Genomic DNA, 23966 nt, shown 5'->3' on the forward strand with positions numbered 1-23966 from the left:
GTAAGAGCTCACAGACCCTGCGCCTCACACACAGTCCTGACCTGCCCTTCTGCCACCCTCATTCCTCAGAGCAGCACGAGCCCTCTCCTGCTCCCAACTCCCAGGCATCACCACACCCCATACGGCTGGAGAGGGACCCCTGTTTCTCCATAATCTTGTGTCCTGGGCAGAGGTTGGACCCCAGGAGGGGCCAGGAAAGGGAGGAGGGGTGCCAGATGGCAACTGTCTCAAGGTCTCTAGCCAGCACTTTCAGGGGTCACATCCCCATGTGCTGGCTTCTGGGGCCTTGGAGGCAGGAAGCACAAGGCACCCCAGTCCCCATTTGATGCTTGGGGAGATCCAGAAGGGGTCTCCCAGGGCTATATCCAGAGAGCACAGAACTGAGGCAGAACCAGCCTCTAAACTCCCAATCCAGGGCCCTTTTCTCCAATTTAAGGATTCAAAACAGGGTTCCCTGGGGGAGCCTCAGGTCGGTTTAGGGGGGCTGGTAGCAGAGGGAGCAGAAACAAGAAGTGAATTCATCCCTGGGACAGTGGGAAAGGGGAGGGGCCCACCGTCCAGCCACTCCACCCATCTTGCCTGGGCCACTGGTCCTGACCTTTGCCCCCTGAGAAGGGGCCAGCAGGCTCCAGGTGCGGTCCGGGCAGTGCAGAGAGTAGAGCTCCGGGGACGGGGCCGCCAGCTCCACGTGGAAGCGGAAACCCCCAAACACATAGAGCGAGTCCGTGGCCTCATGGTAGACTGCAGAATGGCCATAGAGACCTGGGGGGGAGGGGTAGAGGCGTGGTCAGGAACACCCCGCACTTTCCCAGGTTCCTCTTCTCAGGACTGCACCTCTAGTTGGCACTAAAGGACACACAAGTGACTGGGGTGCAGTGGGGTGAGGGGGAGAGGTGTGGCAAGAGCAACAGGTGCAGTGAATGGGGTCTGGGGCAGGGAGACAAGACCCCCGACACTGACTGGGGGTGGGCAGCTTATCTGGGAGGGGTAATGGAGACATGGTACACTAAGAACCAGAATGGGGTGGAGGAAAATAGGCCTCAGCAGGATCCCCGAGGGTGGCAGCTGCCCAGAGGTCCGCCTCTAGCCCCACCTGTCGGGGGTGTCCCACTCTGGGCTCCCAACACCCAGGTGCCGCTGGCCAGCTGGTACTCGAGCAGCTGCTGGTTGAAGCCATTTTCGGGAGAATAGCCTCCCACCAGGATCAGGGACAGGCCTCGACGGGCAGTCAGGGTGTGGCCGGCCACTGCAGGCAGCTCCACAGTCTGAGGGGCCTGCGGGATGAGGGGTATTAACCAGCATGAGGTCAGGTCTGCCCAACGGATAGGAAGGAGACTCAGTGCCCCCAACTCTCCCCTTAAAACACAAAGGTCAGCCCTGGGCCTCCCGTCCTGCCAGGTCCCCGCATGGGCGGGCTCGTGCTGCAGCTCAATGTACAGAGTGGCAGGTGCCAGGGACCGAACCTGGGGCCTCCTACAAGCCAGGCGTGAGCCACTAGAGCCTCAGCGTCCTGTATCCTCCCTGTCTGTGGCAAAGGAGCTGACTGTACCCACAGGGGGCGTGGCCCAGCCTGACCAACCAGAGTGGCTCATCAACAGGGACACATGACCCTGGTGGGCCACTGAGTGTCACCCCATTCTGGGTGGGGGCGGAGTTAGCGGGCCTGGTTCACTGGGTCACTCACCTTCTCCTGCCGCCACTGCAGGGTGGTGAGGTTGAGGACCCAGAAGTCCCGGGCAACGCCCACCGCTGTGAGCCCTCCCAGCAGGTACATGGCACCACGGCCGGCGGGCACATAGGCAGCTGCGTGGAAGGAGCGGGGTGAGGGGCCTGGGCTCCCGTCCTCAGCGCCAGCCAGCATCTGTGTCCACCGCCGCTCGCTCACAGAGTACCTGGGGCCAACATGTACAGCAACTTCGTTGTCTAGTCCCCCAGGGACCCCCTGGGGTGATCCCCAGGGGTATGCCAGCATCACCTGGGGTCACACTACCTGGGGAACCTCAGGATCCCCTGGAAGAACTCCCATAATATCCCAGTCACCCCTGGAGTGACCCCCTACAGTATCCCACAGCCCCCCAGGGTGACTCATCTGTAACAGTCATTCTATCAACCCCAGATAGTCCCATCCAAACAAGTGTCCCAGGCCCTGAGCTAGCCTCTGTGACAAGTATCCACATCCTTTGGGGTATTCACCTGTAGAGGCTTGCATAACACCCAACAGTGAGAAAATGCTTTTTTGTGTTTTTGTTTATTTTCACTTTTGGGCCACACCTGGTTCTGTACTTAGTGGTCACTCCTGAAGGGGCTCAGGGGATTGGGTGCCAGGGAATCAAACCGAGGCCACTTGCTCGCAAGCTAAGAGTCGTACCCACTGTACTATCTCCCTGGCCCAACAACCAACTGTACAACCAACACCTAAGGGTCACCTAAGAGGGCCTTCCCTCTATGGGGGATCCCAGCTCTCATGGCTCCTCACCTGTACAGGTTTCCCAGCAGCCCCTGGGGCAGGCCGAGACCCCCGAACATCCACAGAGTGGCCTCAGGTCCCTCCACCATGGTGTGTCCCAGGCGGTGCAGGAAGCGGCTGGCCGTGTCCTGGGGTAGGCGGGGAGTGGGGGGGGGGGGGTTGGCAAGAGAAGCTGCGCTAAGGCTATGACCCAGCGGCCGGTGAGGTGTGGAGGGGGTCCAGGAGGGGAGGGGTCCCACTCACGGCTGACAGGCGGCTGTCCATGAGGGTCTCCCAGACCAGCTGCCCGCCGTCCAACTTCGTGGCACAGTCAGGACCCCCGAAGCCCTCTGCGCAGATGCACACGCCCAGGCTCTGGGAGGCAGGAGGCAGCTGAGGAAGGGGCCCAGGCCACCCAAACCCCGCCCCCTGGATGGACCCGCCCTTTTACCTGGTTACAAGTGCCCGCCCCATCGTGAGCATGGCAGTTCTCAGGGCACAGAGGCATGCGGCAGTGGGGGCCAGCCCAGCCCTGGGGACAGCGGCACAGTCCAGCGCCCTCAGCCCCGTCCTGGGGTACGCACTCCTGTGGGACAGGGCAGCTTCCGGGGCCCCCGGAGCCGCAGCGAGCGGAGCCCACTGAGGCGTTGAAGCCCCAGGATGAGGAGCCATTGGCCTCCCAGTGCAGCACGAGGAGCCCTGTGGGGAGACGTGGGGCCTGTAGCGATGCGATGTGGCATCAGAGACAGCACCAGGCTGCACCCCAACCTTAAAGACGGTTGCACAGAAGTGGGCGGGGAAGCAAGGCACCTGGACTGTGCCCACCCATCACCTCTCTTCCTCCTCCAGCCCCCACATCCTCCTGGCTGGATAGCCAAAGCTCTCTCCTGGGCCCCACTGCTGGGCAGCTCTGCAGCTGGCTGGACACACCAGAACTGCTCTCCCCACTGGTCTTCCTGGCAGCCCTACCTGCAACCCCCAAACGAGCCTTTATAAATATATCTCCTGGGGCCAGAGAGACAGGACAGGGGTTAAGTCACTTGCCACATACACTGCTGACCCAGGTTCAATTACAGGAGATGCTCAGAGGGCTAAGGCACATGCTTTGCACACGGAAGGTATGGGTTCACCGCCCCCCTGAGGGTCACCTATGCACCACTGAGACCTATTCCTGAGCAATGTGCTGGGCCTACCCTTGAGCAAAAGCAAATAAGAAACAAAACATGGGCCGGAGGGACAGTACAGTGGGTAGGGAGCTTGCCTGACACATGGCCAACACAGGTTCAATCTTTGGCATTCCATATGGTCCTATGGACCCACCAGGAGTGATCCCTGAGTACAGAGTCAGAAGTAACCCTAAGCACCACTGGGTGTGGCCCCAAAACAAAAACAACCCAAAAATCACCAAAATGTGACTCCTGGGCCAGGGAAAGGGCTCAGGGGGATAGAACACATGCCTGGCATGCACACAGTTCCAAGTTCCATCCCTGAGGATGCATGAGGCCCCAAGCATCCCAGGGCATAACCAGATCCAAGTAGCACTGCATCACTGAACCTGTACATCTTGGCAAGGCCAGGCCAAAAATCACCTGAGTGGCTCCCCAGTCCCTCCTGTTCCCCGTCCCTCCCCCTGCCAGCACTGCAAAAACAACAGACCTCAAATGGAATTCCACCTCTGCAAAGAAATCACCACACAGTTCCTCTTAGAAGTTAAGCTCCCTTTCAACTGCTGCTTGTCCCCAGAAGGTGAGAGGTGAGATGGTCTTATCTTGGTTTGGTGGGAGACGGGGCACACCGGCAGTGCTCAGGGCTTACTCTTGGCTCTGCACTCAGGGGCCATTCCTGACAGAGCTCAGGGGACCATGTGTGGTGCCAAGGATCTAACTTGGGTTGACTGCCTGCGAGGCAAATGTCCTACCCACTGCGCTACCTCTCATCTTTTTGTTTTCGGTGCCTTATTTTCAGTTTTGGGCTTATGGGCCATACCCAGCAATACTCAGGGGTTGCTACTGGCAATGCTGAGAGACCATGAGGCACTGGGGATAGAAGCCATGCTCTTGCATGCAAAAATACATTGAGCTCTCTCCCTAGCCCTATTTTTTGTTTTGGCTTATTTGGGACCACATCTGGCAGGGCTCAAGGATTACTTTGGATGCTGTGTTGGCGACTAGGAGGCACTCCTGGGGTGACGCAGAGCCTGGGGCTTCTGCAGACAAAGCTTTAGCTCTAACCCTTTGGGCCTAGCCCATGCCTCCAAATGCAAGTCGGTTCTGGGCCTCGTGGCAATGCTGCACCCCAGCACCTATCTCAGGCATATGATCAATTCTTAGGGTGAGGAACTCACCAGGAGGGTGGCAGCAAGTGAACCCTCTACCCTCTGGGAGTCCAAACACATTTCCTCCTCCTTCTCCTCCAGGTCCTCACCCTCATCTTCCTCCTCGTCTACCTCCTCTTCATCTTCTTCCTCCCCTTCCTCCCCTATCCTCTTCCTCCACCTCCTCGTTCTGACCTACAATACAGAATCTGTGCCCAACTCTGGCCCATAAATAGCCATGGATGACCATGACTTTAGCCCATCTAAAGTCACCAGGCTGGGTTTCTCCACTTCCAACACTGCTGACATGGGGGACCACTGTCTTGTGCACTCAAGAATGCAGATCGTGGGGCTGGAGCAATAGTACAGCGGATAGGGTGTTTGCCTTGCATGCGGCCAACCTGGGTTCGATTCCTATCATCCCATACGGACCCCTGAGCACCACAGGGGTAATTCCTGAGTAAATAGCCAGGAGTAACCCCTGTGCATCACCAGGTGTGACACCAAAAAGGAAAAAAAAATGCGGATTGGTCTCTATGGTTCCACCGGGAAACATGACTGCCACCACCACCTGAAAGTGTCTCCTGATATTTGTCATAACAACCCCCAACAGAGATGCTTGGGCAGGAGTTCCCAGCCCAGCTGCCAGGCCACTAGGCCTTCTCTCCAGAAAGGCAGCCTGTGGAGTGCATCTGTCTCTTGGCGGCAGAAACTGAGGCCCAGGGATGGCACAGGCCACAGTTCCCGGCGAGGCTGCTGCAGAGGGGCTGAAACCAATCAGGCCATGAGTGGAACCCAGCTCAGGCAGCCAGGAACAAGGGCGGGGATGCAGAGGTGCCCTTCCCCAGCCCCCGTACCAGACAGGGCCTGTACAGTGAGTGGCCTGTCCCGCCGCTGGCCACAGAAGGCAGCAATGAGGCTCCGATCTGACTGGACGACCCCGGTGTCCAGGAAGCGCGGGAATCCATCGAAGGCCAGCACGTAGCTCAGCTGCAGTGGTGCAGGGTAGAGGATGAGAATGAGAAAGGAGGCGACTGTGGTTCTCAGGGAGGAGGAGCTTGAGAAGACAGGTCAGCTAAGGCTGGGGACGGGGCCACCGAGTACCCTAGCAGCCAATGGGCCAAGGCCAGGGAGGCTGCACTTCCCTCCCACACTCACGGCAGCCATACTTCACTAGCAGCCTTGTTCACACGCGGTGCCCAACCCACCCTCGAGAGCCTTCAGAGCTCACACCGAGGATGGGGGAAGGGGTGTTTGAGGGCCTGGAGAAGAGGGAATCAGAGTCGAGCAAGAGATGATGTCAAAAATGAGGAGTAGTAGGGGGTGGGCCCTGTCACCTTAGGAACCAAGAGCTGGGAGAGTCTAAAGGACTAAAACACAAGACTGACAGGAGTCAGGTTCAGACTGGGTGGGGCACCCTGGCCCGGTCCCTGGGCTTCCATGCTCACCGTACAGGGGGTGCTGCTGTCTGGCGAGAAGGTGAGGGTGAGTGGGGGGCAGAGGGTCCCGGGTGTGCAAGGCTGCAGCTCCTCAGTGGCTGAGACGACCCACACACAGTAGGAAAGGCCTGGCCCGGCTCTGGCTGCCCCACTCCCTGGGGGCAGCAGCCCCCCAACCCGGCGGGAGCCCAAGGCCACCGAGGACACGTTGGTGAGAAGGGCGCGACCCCCACACTCCCGGAAGCAGGAGCCACCAGCCCTGGAGGAGAGAGGTGTGTCAGAGCAGCCACCGAATCACTGTTCCCCACCTCACCCCACCTGCTGGCCCCCCGGGCTCACCGGGGGTCCCCATAGTAGCCAGGAGAGCAGAGCTGGCAGTGGGCGCCCTCGGTGTGGTCCTGGCAGAAGCAGCGCCCGCTGAGGTTGTCACAGTGGCCGCGTCTCGGGTCCCCGTGCCCGTTGCACTGGCAGGGCCGGCAGCCGCCTGAGCCCGTGGCATTGCCAAAGCTGCCAGGCCGGCACCGCTCGCAATGGTCCCCCCATGTCCAGTCTGCGGAGGCCCCAGTAGACAGGACACAGGGTAAGGGCAAAAAGAGGCCCCCCCAAGCCTGCCACTCACTCACCCTGGCCCCTCCCAGCTGCCCCGCAGGAGGCCCAGGTCAGGGGTGGGTCCCCAAAGCCTGGGGTCGGGAGAAGGGAGACACCCAGCCAGGGCAAAGGAATTGGAGCCCTGACAGTACCCCGAGGCCCATGGGGGCACTCACCCTGGCACTCGTCGCAGAAGCCAGGCCCCCGCTGGCGGCAGTGGCTGTGCAGGTTGCAGCCACAGTCCCGGGAGCAGCGGGGGGCTGGGGGCCCCGGTGCTGGTGTGGGCGGGGGCAGGTCAGATGTCCACCCCAGGTCACACACGCAGACGAAATCAGGGGGGCCGCTACACACCCCATGACCACAGTCATCCAGGCATCTGGAGGAGGGTCAGGGTGGGGACGGGGTCAGCAACCTCTCCCCCAGTGCCCCATCAGCAGCTCAGGCCCATCTGGAAAGGTGTGAGGGTGGCTGGGCTCCTGTCTCCATGGCAACCCCATCCCACTGGTGACCCCTTCTCTGTGGAAACGCCCTTTCAGCTGCTGTCTCCATGGCAACACCAGTGTCCATGGCTCAGTCCCAAAGCAGCCCACGGTGCTATGCAGGGACCCCATCCGGCCAGTCAGGCACAGCCTGTGGGGTCAAGCCCCAAGTCCACTAAGAAAGCCCCGCTGCAGTAAGACCCCCCCCCCAGCACAGGTCAGCCCACCCTGGGTGACCCTCAGGAAAGCAGGGCCGCGCTCACGTGCGGTTGCAGTAGGTGACACCATCACCCTGGTACCCTCGCTGGCAGTGGCACTCGTAGCTCAGGGGTGTGTTGAGGCAGGTCGCCCGCGCATGACACCGTGCCAGGCCCAGGCGACACTCATCCACGTCGGGACAGCGGGCATACGCCCAGCGGGCAGGGAGGGCCACCGACAGCCCCAGGCCCTCCCCCACCCACAGCGAGCAGTTGCCCCCACCAAGGGGTCCGGAGAAGTCCCCCTGCAGGCACCTGGGGTCAGAAGACAGACACACAAGAGACGCGAGAGGAGCAGAGAACAAAGGAGGAAAAGAGGAAAAACCAAAGGAGACGAGAAAGGGTGACAGTGAAGAGTGGAAGGACACAAGAAGCGGGACATGGGAGTGGAGGACAGGGGGAACAGACGTGAGGGGTGAGATGCGGGGAGTGGGACACGGGAGCGGGAGGGAACCAGGCAGTCAGAGGTGAGGAAGGGGAAGCACAGGGCGGAGAGAGGCTGTTAGTTGGGGCTGTGAGAGGCAACCCTGTGCCCTCAGCACCTCTGCCCCTGCCCCCGCGTGCCTCACTGCCCACCACCCCGTCCCCCTCACAGGACCCCTCCCCCTCCCCCTCCTCCATCCCCGCCCTCACCGGCCCAGGGTAGGGTTGTCCTCGTTGCCACACCAGCCGCACTCATGGCTCTCCAGACACTCGTGGCAGGTGAGGAAACGTTCACAGCTGCGGCACCGGGGCTCTGAATGCACACTGCAGGGTGCCAGACGAGGGGCAGGTCAGGATCGGGCAGGGTCAGGTAAGTGCCCCCCACACACACACTCCCCCGCGGTCCCGCACCTATCGTCCCAGCCTCGGCAGCCGCCATGTGGGTAGCGTGCCAGGTAGGCAGCGAACAGGAAGCAGGTGTGCGTGGACTGGCACCAGGCGCACTGGCTGGAGTTGGCCAGGCAGTCATCGCAGCTCCGACGTCTGTGGTGGAAAGGCAGGGTCACCCCCACCAGCCCCCTGCACCCTCCCTCGGTCCCCCCCAACCCCACCCTCGGCCTCCTGGCCCGGCCCAGCTCACTGGCTGCAAAGTGGGGGGCATTCCTCCGGGCTCTTCAGGGCCCCCCGACCCCGGCCACGCCGGCTGCACGCAGCATCCCCTTTGCGGCTGGTGCTCTGATGCCATTCACAGTAGGGGTCCTGGCGGGGCGGAGGGGGTAGCATCCGGCACCAGGGTGAGCACACCATGCACCCACCAACCCCATGCATCATCCCTCCAAGCCCACCCTCATGCCCCTCTGGATTGCCTGCTTAGGTTCATGACAACCAGGGGCTCCACCTGCACAGTTCCCATCCAATTCTCTGGGTAGGGGGCCCCTGGGCGGAGTCGGAGGCAGCTCCAAATTACTCAATCCAGGAACCAGAGGTGGGAGGGGCCCTCCCCCAAGCCTCACTGGTTGGTCCTGGAGGGTGGGTGGGCACAGAAAGGGATTCTGTCCTGGGAGTGTGAAATTCTGGAGCCCTCTCCAAGGAATGAACTTCTGGGGGAAAGAAGACGTCCAATGCCAGAGGATAGAGCTGACCATGCTGACCACAGCTGGAATGCTCTTGAATTGGGTAACAGCTCAGAGGAGCAAGATACCTGCCTTGCATGCTTAAGCATACAAATGCCCCCTGGCTAAGTGCGGAGTGGGATTTTCTGGTCCCCAAACAGGGACAGTGCTGACTGCTGGGGACACACTGCCCAGCCCTGTCCCCTGTGCCCCACCTGGCTCTCTCCTGCAGTTCCAGGGCTGGGGGAGGATGAAGTTCAGGGGCTGGTGTACACACACTGCATGTGATGGCCCTGTGGCGCTCCTGGTTTAATCCAACCCCAGCCCAGGCACCACTCTGGTTCCCCAAGTACTGCCGGGAGCCACCCCAAAACCTCTGAGTATGGCCCCCAAACAAAACAATTCAAGAAAGACCAACAGACCCTGGCTCTCCCCCTCATGATCAATCTCCCACTGCATTCCCACAGGTGAGCTCTGGGACCACTCCGCCTCCAGCCTCCCCACACCCCCAGGGTCTAGTGGGTACCTGGGTACAGGCGTGGCAGTCACGATGCTCTTCGCAGAGTGGGCAGAGGGTGGGCACCAGCACCAGCAGGGCCCCGCCGGCCCCAGCGGCAGCCCCGCAGTGTGCCCCGCTCTGGCGCAAGTGGCAGGTGGAGCTGCTCAGGCACCAGCCGCAGCCCTGGTCGGCCAGGCAGCCGAGGCAGGAGGAGTAGGAGGCACAGGCTGACGAGCGGTAGGGCTCCAGAAAGAAGAAGGAGATCTCCTGGGGGTGAGGCGAGGGGCAGAGTGCAGATAAGCCCCAGGTTTGGGCGCCACCGTGGACACGGCAGGCACAAAACAAGCCAGGACCGAGAACACGGGCAGTCAAAGGGGACTGGGGAAGATCCAGAAAAGCAGAGGTCAAAGGTAAGGGATGGTTTGGGAGGGAGCATGAACAACAGTGGAGGGGGATGACACGCCAACGTAGGGTGTGGGGGTGTTGGGAGTGCTGTGTGCATGGAACCGGCCATAAGCAATTTTATAAAGCACGGTGCCTCAAATACAAATTTTTTTCAAAAAGCAAGAATGGCAAGGCCAGATAGATTGCTTGAAGGACTACTGTGCATGTCCCAGAACAAGAAACAAAATAGCACTGTAGCACTGTCCTCCCATCGTTCATCAATTTGCTCGAGCAGGCACCAGTAATGTCTCCATTGTGAGACTTGTTGTTACTGTTTTTGGCATATCGAATATGCCATGGGGAGCTTGCCAGGCTTTGCCGTGCAGGCGAGATAATCTCAGTAGCTTGCCAGGCTCTCCGAGAGGCGCGGAGGAATCGAACCTGGGTCGGCTGCATGCAAGGCAAACACCCTACCCACTGTGCTCTAAGGGCTGGGTCAAAGAAACAAAATAAAGAGCAGATTTTGAGGCAGGGCAGGGGCGGACAAGGGTGAGAACGGGGGCTCAGGGGCCTGAGAGACAGTGCAGAAAGCAGAGAGGCAGGACTGCAGGCGCAAAGCCCGGAGTTTGAACCATGGCACTGCATGACCCAGCACCCTTGGGTACAGCACTGGGGTTCTTTCTCCCACATCCCTGGGCCTGAACACCAAGCCCTCAGGCCCTGTCAGGCCCAGAGCTGCCACGAGCGGCCCCGGGCTCCCTCGGAGGAGGAGCAGGTCAGCCCTGGGGGTCTCAGAGGCAGAGGCTGAGTTCAGTTACCCAGAGCGCAGGGGCACGAGGTCGGGGTGAGGGAGCCAAGTGCGGGGGCCTGGGGACTTACGCTGCCACCTGGCACGCCGGTGCGGTCCCAGAGCAGGGTGAGCTCGCTGTGCCCAGGGCCTGCAGAGCCATTGAGCTGCCCCCGGATCTCTACTGCGTACTTATGGCCGCGGCCGGGCAGTGGGAAGAGGCGTGCGGAGCCGGGTCGCTGCAGCCGCCTCGTCTCCTTCTCCTGCTGCGCCACCCAGCGCCCCACCTCCTCCTGGGCACGAGGTACAGGCAGGGCTTCAGTACAGGGCACCCAATGCACCCTCTGCACCCCTGCTGAAGCTTCCAAGAAGCTTCAAGCCTCTGAGCACCCACCTCCGGGGTATGAGAGGGCCAAAGGGGAGCTTAGACTCCAAGTGCCCCCTGAAGCCTCCCAGGGGACTGTCATTCGACAGCGAGTACTTTTCTCAGAATCACTCCCAAATCTTTTCACACTGGAAGACCTCGGGTCTTTCTCCAGGTAGGAGGCATCCCTCTAGCATTCCACCCATGCACCAAACACCCCCCCCCCCATGCTGATCACATGACAGACCCCCTCACCATGTTCTCTGTGTCGGGGCCACGGGCCATGCGGGCCAGGACATGTAGGCGCTGGGCCCGGGCCCACACGGCCACGTCGTCCGCCCCCGGCCCGCCAGGCCCCCCGGGCAGCAGCGGGTGGATGAAGCCATGGTACACCAGCGACACGTCTGTCTCAGGGCTGGGTGTCAGGGTGATAGTCGTACTGCGGACGATCAAGACCTGCACCAGTCAGGAAAAGGGGGCTTGTGGGAGGGCTTCTCTGCCCCATGGGCTGGAGATGGTGAGGTGACTCAGTCGGGCGGAAAGAAGCGGTCCCGCCTCCCTTTCAGACAACAGGGGACCAGCCCCAGGTCTGCACCGTTTCTCAGCATCAGGGCCTCCCCACTGGGCCCCACGCCTTCAACCTAACCCTTAAGAGTCCAGATTCAACTCACACACGGTCAGGGACTAGGGATTTGCTGACATGGGTCTTTGTCACTGCAAAAGAACAGAGTCACCCACATATTCACCAGAGACAGACTAAAGTATCATCCCGTGGAGTTCAAACTTGAAAGGAGTATTACACAGCTTTGAACAGAAAAAGAGGGCCAGAGAACTAGTGCAGCAGGTAAGATGCTTGCTTTGCACACAGCTGACCTGGGTTTGAGTCCCTGCAACCACATATGGTCCCCCAAGACCTATAAGGAGTGATCTCTGAGCACAGAGCCAGGAGTAAGCCCTGGATACTACAGAGTGTAACCCAAAAAAGGAAGGGAGAAAGAAAAGGAAGAAGGGATGATGAGAGGGGAAAAGGGAGAAAAAAAATATAAATGAGGGCTCTCTTGCCAGGATGTGTTAAGAAAAAGATAGCATCAACACACGGGGCCTCACAGGATGGAGGTGGAGCTGGCCCTTTCCTCCCCATCCCAACAAGACCCTGAGTCGCCGTTCACGAACGGCCTCTCTGGCTCCTGATCAAGTCGTTTAATGGCCATAATTCCAGAGACTCAGAAACAAATCTCGAAACCCAGCAGCTTTTGGCAGAAATGTGTCCCGTCCCTGCAATAGGATACCGGTGCTGGGCCAACCCAGGTGGGAATAGGTTTCGTGCCTTGGCCTGTTCCCCCTGGTGGCCTGGTGGCCTCCATCCTCCAGACACCACTAGACAATCAGGTTTGGGCCCACAGTGACGAGACACGCGGGGCTTCACGGGATGGGGGTGGAGCCGGTCCTTTCCTCCACACCCCAATGAGACCCCAAGTCGCTGCCCACGAACAGCCTCTCTGGCTCCTGATCAAGCTGCTTAATGGCCATGATCCCAGACTCAGAAACAAATCTTGGAACCCAGTGGCTTTTGGCAGAAATGCATCTGGACCCTGCAGTAGGTTATTGGCAGCGGGCCACCCCAGGGGGGAAAGAGTGCTGTCCCTCCACCCGCTCCCCCTAGGTGGCTTGGTGGCCACCATCTGCCAGAGGTCACTGGACAGTCAGGTTTGGGCCTGCAGTGATGAGACACGCGGGGCCTCACCAGATGGGGGAGTCCTTTCCTCCCCACCCCAACCAGACACTGAGTCGCTGCCCACGAATGGCCTCTCTGGCACCTGATCAAGCTGCTTAACGGCCATGATCCCAGAGACTCAAAAACAAATCTCAAAACCCAGCAACTTTTGCAGAAACACATCCGGATCCCGCAGTAGGTTACTGGCACCGAGCCACCCCGGGGGGGAAGGGATTTTTCCCTCCGCCTGCTCCCCCTAGGCAGCTGAGAGGCCACTGGACAGTCAGGGTTGGGCCCTCAGTGACGAGACATGCAGGGCCTCACAGGATGCGGGTGGCACCAGCCCTTTCCTCCCTATCCCAACGAGAGCTCAAGTCGCCACCCATAAATGGCCTTTCTGTCTCCTGATCAAGCTGCTTAACGGCCATGATCCCAGAGACTCAGGAACAAATCTCAGAACCCAGCAGGTTTTGGTAGAAATCCCTCCAGATTTAATTGTTAAAATTTTGGAATTTCAAACTCGCGTGGCCACTACTGCAGCCACGCAACATCATATGTTATTCTTAACCAGCAATAGAAAACAAATGGTCTATCTACTGTTGCCTTTTCAGCAGATGTGAGTGTGGGGGTAAAATCCCAAATAATAATGGTGGGTTTGTTGTCAAATTATTGAATGTGATCAAAGTAGAGAGAGTAATGTAGAAATCATCTGCCCCATAGGTAGGGGGAGGTGTGGGATGGGGTATACTGGGGTTTTGGTGGTGAAAAATGGGCACTGGTGAAGGTACAGGTGTTTCATTGTATGACCGAGACTTAAACCCGAAAGCTTTGTAACTGCTCTCACGGTGATTCAATAAGTAAAATTATAAAAAATGAAAAAAAAAAATAAAGAAAAAGATACCATCAGGCCAGACCAAGGGTATAGCAGGTAGGACATTTGTCTTGCACACTGCTGATCCGGGTTCAATCCCAGCACCCCACAGGGTCCCCCGAGCCCCACCAGGAGTGATCCCTGAGCTCAGAGTCAGGAGTAACCTCTACGCATCGTCAGGTATGGCCCTCCCCCAACACCACCCAAAAAAGAAGTCAACAACAGGGAAAACCTGACCCTGGAAAATGATGATTTCAAGGTCAACCCCCAAGTGACCCATTTGGCATGTCAACCCCCTCCCCACTGTGGGCCCTTCCCGTGCCCCACCTTGTCGGGCTGTGAGGCGTTGGGCGGCTGCTGGAAGGTGAGCAGGTGCAGGCCAGGCAGGAAGCTCTGGGTGACACACGCCTCCAGGGCTGTGACGAAGACTGGCATGGGCCCCCACCAGCCCACGGTGCCAGAGATCTGCTCCCCGCGGCAGCGAGCTTGCTCTGCAAGGCCAGGGTGGGGTCAGAGGGGGTACAGCCCGCCCCTGCCCACACCACCACTGCCAGAAGCCACTCACCAGGCCGCGGGAGGCAGCTCTCATTGTGCACACACCAGCCCAGGGCACCAGGGCCCCGAGGCGGAGCAGCGGCACTGCTAAAGGCCAGGCAGGCCTGACAGTCCCCCAGCAGGCGGCCCAGGCCCAGACAGCTGGCTGCTGGACACTGCGGGGAGATGGGGGACAGGGGCTCAAGGGATCATGGCAGGGCTGGGGGTGAGGAAGGCTTGGCCAAAGGAGTTTGGACACAGGAGAACTGAAAGCGGGTTTGGGACAAGGACGCTGACAAGGCTTGGGGGCACTGGAGCATCCTAGGATAGGATGAGAATATCAAGGGGATCCCCAAGGTGCCCAAGCAGCAGGGTATGGTGTCAGGAGTGAGGACTACCTCCCCAGTGCGCCATGACAGACAAATATGCCGTGGGTGGTACTTCACCCCCACCCTCCACCCTGGGCCTGGACGGTCACTCACAGCGCCCGACGGGGTCCCAGGAGGTGGGGCGGCTTGGCAAGACCCCTCACACCAGCTACATTCTGGGTCTCGTGAGCATACGCTGTGGTCCGTGTACATGGAGCAATAGTCCAGGTGGTACTGAGGGGAGACAGGGCACACAGAGGCCCCTCAGACCTGGTGCCTGCTCCTGTGCCCACTCCTGCAAGTCATGTCAGGGGACCCCAACTCCTCCTCCAGACCCCAGGGGCTTCCCAACTCCTCCAGAGACCTGAGGACCAGCTGCTCTCACAGCCAGAGGAACCACCCCCTGCCAGCCCCCCTCTCTCAGACTTCCCCATGCTCACATCTGGGGCAGGTGCCTGGAACACGAAGGGGGGCACCTTGTAGGCCATCAAGTCCCCCCGGGGTCGGCCACTGTATCCACCAGCCACCAACAGGACACTGCCGCCAAGCACAGCCGCTACGTGTGAGTACCGGCCACTGGGGGGCGCTGCTCGGCCTAGGAGAGTGCAGACCCCCCCCCCCCCCACCAACTCAGACTGCGGCACCTTGTCACCCGGCCCCCCAAGAGGCTCCCCAACTGAGAGACCTGCCAAGATTCCTATGCCTCATCTCGGTCTCCTGGTTCTCTCTTCAATCCATCCCCAGCCTGCCTGCTGCCAGCACCCTCTCCAACTCTCACTTCTCAGTGCTCACACACCCCAGGTCCACTCATCTTGTGGACAGAGCAGATCTTTTCTTTTTTGAAGGGTCACCCCAGAAGCACTCAGGAGTTACTCCTGGCTCTGTGTTCAGGGATCACAACTGGTAGGACCACACGGGATGCCAGGGATTGAACCCAGGTTGGCTGCGTGCAAGTCAAGTGTCCAACCCACTGTACTATCACTCCAGCTCCGGAGCAGATCCTTGGGGTCAGAAATACAAATTAAAATCCTGGGTCTACCACTCACCTGGTCCAATCACACACTAACTGGTTGTATAGCCCTGGGCCAAAGGCTCGACTTCTCTGAGTCTTAGTTTCCTCCTGCCCTGGGCAAGTTCCAGGCAGGCTGCCTGGCTCTTCCCTTCGCTTGCCTCCCAGCTGGTAACAGCCTCTCATTTCTGAGACCCCATTTTCTCCATGACCAGTCGCCCCTACAATGCTGCACTGTCCCTTCAAGTGGCAACCTGGCTTCTCAGGGTTGGTGACTAGCTCAGGGATGGCACCCCAATTCTAACAAGTCATGGGGAATAGACAATCTTTCCTTTGGGAAATCTAAAAAAATAAAAGACATGCTCCATGGGTTGCTGAGGACCACCGAGAAAATGCAACACTGGGGCTGAAGCGATAGCACAGGGGGTAGGGTGTTTTCCTTGCATGCAGCTGACCCGGGTTTGATTCCCAGCATCCCATATGGTCCCCTGAGCACTACCAGGAGTGATTCCTGAGTGCAAAGTCAGGATAACCCCTGAATATCATTAAGTGTGACCCCCCCCCAAAAAAAGAAAGAAAAAGAAGGAAAACGCAATCCTGCTAGAAGCTGAAGAGCAAGTCAAGCTGGAGAAAAAAATGGCTGATGCCATCCTGTGAGCACCTGGATCCAGCCAGACCTGAAGCCCAAAAACATTCACTCAAGTGAGCCAAGAAATTTTCCTTTCCACTGCAGCTGGATTAGTTGGACTCCTACCTCACTCAAACAGGAGATCTGAGTGGTCTATGGCCAGTGGCTTGTGACTCCCACACCCTCTTTCTGACCATCTGCTCTGTCAGCATAGGCCCCTGGCCCGAGGACTCAAACTGCAAAGGAGGCTCTGGTCTGCCCAATGGAGGAAACTAAAGGAGGGAGAAAAGGGAAAGGGGGCCCTGGCACCACACCTGGGCTTCAATCTTGAGAGCTGCAGATTTCCTGGGGGCCCTCTTCTCCTCCCACCCTTAGACGCTGACCCTTCCTTCCTCCTGTCCACTCTCCTTAATCTATCTGAGCTCAGGTTCCCTGTGACCCTCAGGAGCCCCTCCAGGAAGCGAAGGGGTCTCTCACCCTCAGGAGTCCCGGGGGGCGCCAGCTCGGCCCCCGACACCCACTGGTGGCAGCCAAGGTGGTAGAAGAAGATGCCGTCCTCATAGCACTTCTCCTCCTGGTAATGCGTGTGCACGTTGCCACCTGGGGAAGAAGAGGGGCACGGCTGGCAGGTTCAGGGGAGGCCCGAGCACAGGGCTGGCATGGGGGCATGGGCAGCCTCCTCACCGTACACCACCATGTAGTTGCCCAGCACGCTGGCCGTGTGGAAGGCACGCTCCCGGGGGCCCTGCAGCCCATCCCTGCCCTTCAAGGTGGTCCACACCCGCCGGTCCACGTGGAAGAGCTCAGTGGCGTTCACCCTCACGGAAAAGCTGTGGTGGGGGCGGGGGGGAGGCAGAGGAGGGCTCAGGGCAGGAGGGGGAAGGGGCTCTGGGTCCACTCAATGCCCTGGGCTGGTGGGGACTAGGTGTCTGTCCCCTTACAAGTGGAAGCACCCCAGGTCTGACTGAGCTCTGTGATCCCAGGGGGTGGTACATGCAGGGGATGGGGTGCCTGTCCTTCCTGGGCACCAGGAAGCTGTCTCCTGGGCTCCTCCCAAGTGTCTCTCTGAGGAAGGCTGGGAGGGCACGGGGCTAAGCAGTGGGCAGACTGGAGAAGAAACGAATGGCTAAGTGGGTGAATGCATGGACGCTTGGACAGGGTCACAGGAACCCAGATTAAAGGCTGAAGTCCAGGGAGGGCACCCCAGAATAAGCACAGGCATTGTGTGCAAGAGCATCTCATGGTCCCCCCAAGGACCTCCAGGACTGACCCTGGCACACAAAGCTACGGGCAGTCACCAGCCCCTCTAGCTGTGGCCCCCCCAAAAAAAAAAAAAAAACAGAAAACAAAGACTACATGTATGGGGGGTGGCAAATCACTCACCGAGCAGTGGAGGGCCTGTGTCCTCCATGAACCAGCAGGGCCCGGGAGGGTGCATGAAACACCATGGAGTGGCCGGTGGCGGCGGGAGGCCGCCCGCCCGCTGGAATCACCTGCTCCCAGTAGCCCCTGTGGGGACTGCTGAGGCGGAAACGGAAGAGGCCAGAAGAGAAGAGGTCGTGCTGGGTGCGGCCCCCTGACACGTAGAGCCAGACGTCATCCACCAGGGCCGCCGCGTGCCCTGCCAGGCCTGGCGGCCCGGAGGAGCCAGAAGTGGGAGGTGCCAAGAGTTCCCAGTGGCCCCCAGCAAGCGGGCTGAAGGCCCAGACGTCGCTGGTGAGGGAGCCGTCAGCCAGCTCACCCCCCATCAGCACCAGGGAGCCATCCCAGGCCACAGCCACATGGGAGTGACGGGCAGCCTGTGAGGAAGAGACCAGGAGACGGGGGACAGAAAGAGAAGTGGACAGGGTGAGACAGAGGCAAAGGGAAGGGGCAGCGGAGACAGTAACACCGAGAGAGGAGCCGAGAGATGGAGCCCGGAGCAGGGAAGTACAGGAAGAGAGAGACAGACAGACAGGGGGAGGGAGGGAGGGAGAAGGTGAGGGGAGGAAGGGAGAGATGGAGGGGGAGAGAGAGAGGGAGGGAAAGGGTTGCTCGGAGGTAGAGAGAACCCAGAGAGGCAAGCATCATGGAAGGAGATACAGAAAGGGGGAGAGAGAAATAAAAACAATCAGTGCTGGGAAAACTGAACAGGTCTGGAGGTCACAGGGGCAGGGAGGCAGCTGGTAGGTCCTGTGGTTCTGCATACCCGGGGTCACCCATGCAACTCCGCATCTAACAGAAAGTGAGGGGCTGGAGAGGAAGCTCAAAGGGCTGATGCGGGGACTGGAGCAATAGTACAGCAGCTAGGGCATTTGCCTTGCATGCAGCCAACCCGGGTTTGATTCCCAGCATCCCATATGATCCCCCGAGCACTGCCAGGAGTAATTCCTGAGTGCAAAGCCAGGAGTAACCCCTGTGCATCCCTGGGTGTGACCCAAAAAGCAAAAAAAAAAAAAAAAAAAACCAAAGGGCTGATGCAGTGTGATTGCATGCACAGTGCTGAGTCTGATTCCCCAGCACTGTGTGGCCCCAAGAACAGTGATCTGGGAGTATCCCCCAAGCACCATGGGGTGCTCCCCGAAAAAATTAAGAAAACAAAAAATGTGACCAGAGTGATAGTGAGTGATAGTGGGGAGGGTGTTTGCCTTGCCCAAGGCCAACCCAGGTTTGACCTCTGGCTTCCCATAGGGTCCCCTGAGCACCACCAGGAGTGTTTCCTGAGTGCAGAGCCAGGAGTAACCCCAGAGCATTGCCAGGTTGGCCCAAAGATCAAAAAAGAAAAATATCAAGGAGAAGAGTCAGACAGATAGCACAGAGGTTAAGACCCTTGTCCTGCACACGACTGACCTGGGTTCAGTCGCTGGCTATTATAGGTTCCCCATAGAACCACCAGGAGCGATCCCTGAGCACAAAGCCAGGAGTGAGCCCTGAGAACAGCCTGGTGTGGCCCCCAAGAAATAAAACAAAAAGAGGGGAAGAAAGTGCAAGTAGGAAGAGTATGCTCCGTGCCATGCAGGGGGCCTAACAGAACAGTGTGTCAGACAGAGTCTGGGGTCTGCTGGGGGCGATGGGAGCAAGGACACATACCGGGGCGGGACTCAGGTGCCAACGTTCCCAGGTGTTGGCAGAGAAGTTGTAAAGGACGAGGTCCCCCAGGGCGCGGTTGAGGTCCTGACCTGCAGAAGGAGGACAGTCAGCCCTGGCACCACGGCCAGGCTCCCAGACCCTGGACAAACACTCACCTCCAAAGATGGCCAGTAACCCAGGTGGGGACAGGAAAGCACCAGCCGCCCCGACACGGGCCGAGAAGGCAGGGTCCCCGGCGCTCACGTTGTGCCACCAGCCAGCCCCCTGGTTCTCCCACAGGTGCAGATCACAGGCGCGTCCCAGGAAGCCAGGCTCACAGTGGCATGGCCCCAGGGGCTGGGGACAGGACACAGGTGACGGGAGCCAGAGTGAGACATCACGGCAGAAAGCGGAGAGGGGACAAAGCAAGAGACAGAGGGGGCAGCGGAGAAGGTGCCGGGCAGGAGACAGACACAGGGACCCAACCCAGAGGAAGCAAGGAGGAGAGAAGAGAAAAAGAAAGACCCGGGGCAGGAGAGGGCACCAGAGGCCTGGGTCTGATCCCCGGCACTGGAGCACCACCAGGATGACCCCCAAAACACAGACAGACACACACACACAGACACACACACACACACACACACACACACACACACACACATACACAGAAAGATCTAGAGAGAAAAAAATCAAGGAAAGGCAGCGAGAAGGCAGTGGGGAAGTGATGGGTAGCGGTCAGTGTCGGCCTGGGGGTGGGGAGGTCAAGGTGAGCAGGGACAAATTGTGACCAAGACACCAAGCTAATAGACCTGGCTAAAACCATGCGGCCAAGGCTGGGCAGGAGACGGCCCTGGGAGTGGGACTGGCACGAGAAGAAAGGATGTGCCAAATCAGAGGTGGGGCACAGACCTGGGTCAAAGGGGAGAGGTCCCAGGAAAGGGGTGCAGAGGGAGCAGAGGGAGCAGCAGGTCGGGGTGTGATCAACAAGGAGAGGGGTACAGTGAGTGGTCAGAGTGAGGCCCTGAGACAGGGTAGAGCAGGGCAGGGGAGAGTCAGGCCCGGGAGGTCAGAGTAGGGGCAGTGTTCAGAGACGAGGTCCCAGGGGACCAGCTCACCGAGGCGCAGGTGCCATGGCTGCCGCAGTAGGCCTGGCACTCCTGCTGGTCACAGGCAGGGCCCCCCCAGCCCGGCTCGCATACACACATGCCCGTGGGCTGGCAGTGCCCATGGCCGTGGCAGCCGCCGGGGCACAGGGAGAAGCGGAAGGAGGCGTTGAAGCCCAGCAGGTTGTAGTTGGCATCGCTGAAGAGGTGCAGCAGCATCTGGGGGCACAGGATGGGCAGCTCTGGGGACCAGGGAGTGAGGTGAGGCTGTTTCTGCCCCATCTCTCAAGGGGGTCCCACCTCTTCCTCTGTCCCTGTGCCCACCTGACCTTTGTTTGGGGTTTTTGTTTTGTTTCGCTTTTGGGGGGGTCACACCTACCAATGCTCAGGGGCTACTACTGCCTCTGCACTCAGGAATTACTAGTGGCAGTGCTCGGGAGACCGTATGGGATGCCAGGGTTTGGACCCAAGTTGGCTGCTTGCAAGGCAAACGCCCTCCCCACTGTGCTATCGTTCCAGCCCATGCCCGCCTGTCTGATGCCAGGTCCCTCTCGCTGTATCTCTCCTGTGTCCCCCAGGCCATCCACCCTGGTTCTCCCGCCTAGCCATAGCCCCAACCCTAGCCTGAAGCACTGACCTTGCCTGAGGCAGCCTCGATGGGCGGTGGTCGTGTACTCCCACTCAGGCTGGCCAGCAGGGGCCCCCGGGGGGAGTCGCCGTCATACACGAACAGGTAGTCATATGTGCACTCCGTGTCCAGGAAGAGAAACTCCAGCAGGATCCGGTGCTTTGAGCTGGGGGCTGGGCATGAGGACAAAGGTGGGTAGTCAGCTGGGGCCATCTCGCCTCCTCCAGGAAACCCTCTCACTGTCAGCACACCCCACTGCTTACTCTGGGAGCAGCTGAGAGAGGGCAAGAGGGCAGCCCTGGGAAAGAGGGCTCAACACCCGGCATGGTTCAGGCAGAGACAGGAACCCCAGTCCAGGGGTGACCTGGAGAAGTGCCTATGAGGATAGTAGGGGGTATGTAGGGAAGGGGTGAGAGTCTCAGGCCTGCCCAAATCCCCAGGTCAGACAGGGCATCAATGATACTAGAATCCCAAAGGAAGAGGCCCCCAGGACAAAGACCAAACAAGGGGCTCCCCTCCTTGGGGCCAGAGGGACAGCACAACGGGAAGGGCATTGGCTTTACACACAGTCAACCCCAATTCCATCCCAGCAACCCTATGACCCCCCCCCCAACTCCGAGCCCATTGGGAGTGATCCCTGAACACAGCACCAGGAGTCAGTGGTAAGCACCACCAAGAATGACCCCCAAACAAATAAGAGGGCTCCCCTTCAGCCCCACATGGACTCCCCTCTCTGTTCACCATGTGGCTGAGCGCACAGCCCTGCAGTCCTGCACACAAATGCCTCTTTCCAGCCACTGGCTGTGTGACCGCGGGCCCGCATTCTGGCCTCTCTCAGTCTGTTGCTTCTGCCAGAGCCCGGATAGAAATGCTCCCACTGGATCCAAACTTCACCTACTTGGGGACAGCCTCAAAAGTGCCAGCACCCATGGTCAGACCCGAAGGCTCTAACAGCTGCCAGGCTGGGAAGGTCAGCACTGCAGGCAGTCAGCGCTAACTCGCAGCTTAGAGAAGGTGCCTATGGGTCACAGGTCATGAGAGGTGCCAATGCGTGCAGAGCGTGTCTGGCAGCGACTGGTCCCCACGCTCTTCTGCTGCCAGGTTTCTGCCTAGTTCCAGGGGGGTCTCTCTCATGTTACAGCTGACCCTGGGAGCTCAGACCAGCCTGTGCACCCACCCTGAGGACACTCTGCCGGACACAACCACTTGAGGGTTGTGTGACACTGGACTTGCCAAGCCTCAGTTTCCAGCATGTCAACCAGGGCAAATTCTTCCCATCCCTTCAGCTACCATTCCATGAGACGATTCTAATCGGCCAGTCCAGGCCCCTCACCCAGCCCCCTTCCAGGCACTATCCCCGGACAGTGGCGGTGGGTGGAGGGAAGGGAAGCAAGGAGGGTGTCCTCCAAATCAAGCTCTGCTCCTTTCTTGCTCAAGAACTTTCTGGAGCGCCCCCCATCCCCACCCCCAAACAAAGGCCAGCTCCCTACCCTAGGGTTTGATGTCGGAGCTTCCAAGCAGCCTAGTGGACCGACAAACGTGGAGCCTCCGCTCAAACTTCTGCTGCCTGGAGCAGTATTCCTCCCCATCAGCACCTCAGTGTTCTCTCCTGCAGATCAGCATGCCAGGCGCCAGCCTGCCCTGCCCTACCCTGCGTGGGAGTCGTGCCAGCTCCCACACTAGAGCCTCCCATCAACCCCACGGAAAAGCAGCTAAGGGGGCTGGAGCGATAGTACAGCGGTTAGGGCATTTGCCTTGCACACAGCAGACCCGGGTTCGATTCCTAGCATCCCATATGATCCCCCAAGTACTGCCAGGAGTAATTCCTGAGTGCAGAGCCAGGAGTAACCCCTGTGTATAGCCAGATGTGACCCAGAAAGGAAAAAAAAATGCTGCTAAGCGGGGGCTGGCGCACTAGTACAGGAGGGAGGGCGCTTCCTTTACAACCTTCCTGGGTTCAAGCTCTGGCATCCCATATGGTCCTCAGCACAGCCAGGAGCAATTTCTGAGTGCAGAGCCTGGAGTAACCCCTAAACATTGCCAAGTATGACCTATGACCCAAAAGTCAAAAGAAAGAAAGAAAAAAAAAAAGGCAGCTAAACTAAACTGCATGGGGTAGCATTCGAGCATGCCTACCCCTGCTCCCCTCCCAGTCAACAGACCTGCCAGACCAGACAAACCTCAACAAAGCTCCTGAAATACAGTAGCCTCTCTTGTGTTCACAGAGGCTGTTCCATTGTCTCACCAAGCAAACTCCTATATATACCACAGAACACTACTCCTGCGCCAAGAGCTATGGTACAGCAGGGAGGGCACTTAGCTTGCATGTGGCCAACTCAGATTTGATCCCCAGCACCCCATATGGTCTCCCAAGCACACCAGGAGTGATCCCTGAGCCCACCAGGAGTAAGCCCTGAGCACAGCTGGGTGTGGCCCAAAAACATACAAAAAAGTAAAAAAGAACCCTATTCCTATGTATGCCGCAGAACCCTACCCTGGTAGAGCCCTCTCACTCACTTCCTAGATCTGTCTACCCAACCCCTGATGCCTCTTCCATCTCAGCACATGGAAGGTTGGATGGGGTCTGGGTTTGTTTCCCCCACTGGCCTCAAAGACCTTAAGGGCAGTTCCTTCTCCCACGCACAATTGTTCCTTTAAGTTGCAGCTCAGAGGTCCTCTTCCAGGAAGCCCTCCCTGCTCTCCCCTACCATCCAGGTCAGAAACCTCCTCTGGGTATGGAGTTCCGTCATCACAATCCTGACCCCCCTGGATGTCACCACCTATCATTCCTTTGCCTCCCCCTCTGGATTCCAAGTCCCAAGTCACCAGGAATGGCTGTGAATGGCTGGGTTCTATACTATGTCCCAGAGATAAATATAACGTCTGGCACATGAAAGACTGGGGAAGAGGGGGAACCAAAGCACTCTTATTCAATTAATTAAAAAAAAAAAAAAACAGGACCAGAACAATA

The 23966-nt window shown here is 59.0% G+C and overlaps 1 protein-coding gene across 1 annotated transcript in view; it reads right to left on the reverse strand.

The window, feature by feature from the left end:
• Positions 1-23966, reverse strand: part of MEGF8 (multiple EGF like domains 8) — a 58075-nt gene that overhangs the window by 31873 nt on the left and 2236 nt on the right. Inside the window, exons 2-29 of the mRNA XM_056136600.1 lie at positions 21005-21168; positions 20380-20586; positions 19441-19621; positions 19286-19374; positions 17600-18015; positions 16901-17046; positions 16694-16816; positions 15020-15174; positions 14694-14813; positions 14243-14387; positions 14005-14168; positions 11348-11548; positions 10821-11021; positions 9585-9824; positions 8587-8705; positions 8358-8489; positions 8157-8270; positions 7530-7778; positions 6964-7163; positions 6539-6749; positions 6209-6458; positions 5618-5750; positions 2898-3145; positions 2711-2821; positions 2477-2595; positions 1685-1892; positions 1094-1274; positions 599-762 (exon numbers count right to left, since the gene is read on the reverse strand). Coding sequence (XP_055992575.1) covers positions 599-762; positions 1094-1274; positions 1685-1892; positions 2477-2595; positions 2711-2821; positions 2898-3145; positions 5618-5750; positions 6209-6458; positions 6539-6749; positions 6964-7163; positions 7530-7778; positions 8157-8270; positions 8358-8489; positions 8587-8705; positions 9585-9824; positions 10821-11021; positions 11348-11548; positions 14005-14168; positions 14243-14387; positions 14694-14813; positions 15020-15174; positions 16694-16816; positions 16901-17046; positions 17600-18015; positions 19286-19374; positions 19441-19621; positions 20380-20586; positions 21005-21168 — 4991 coding nt within the window. The remainder of the gene's footprint in view (positions 1-598; positions 763-1093; positions 1275-1684; positions 1893-2476; positions 2596-2710; positions 2822-2897; positions 3146-5617; positions 5751-6208; positions 6459-6538; positions 6750-6963; positions 7164-7529; positions 7779-8156; positions 8271-8357; positions 8490-8586; positions 8706-9584; positions 9825-10820; positions 11022-11347; positions 11549-14004; positions 14169-14242; positions 14388-14693; positions 14814-15019; positions 15175-16693; positions 16817-16900; positions 17047-17599; positions 18016-19285; positions 19375-19440; positions 19622-20379; positions 20587-21004; positions 21169-23966) is intronic.

This window comes from Sorex fumeus, unplaced genomic scaffold (assembly GCF_029834395.1).
Source record: "Sorex fumeus unplaced genomic scaffold, SorFum_2.1 ptg000122l, whole genome shotgun sequence".
NCBI lineage: Eukaryota > Metazoa > Chordata > Mammalia > Eulipotyphla > Soricidae > Sorex > Sorex fumeus.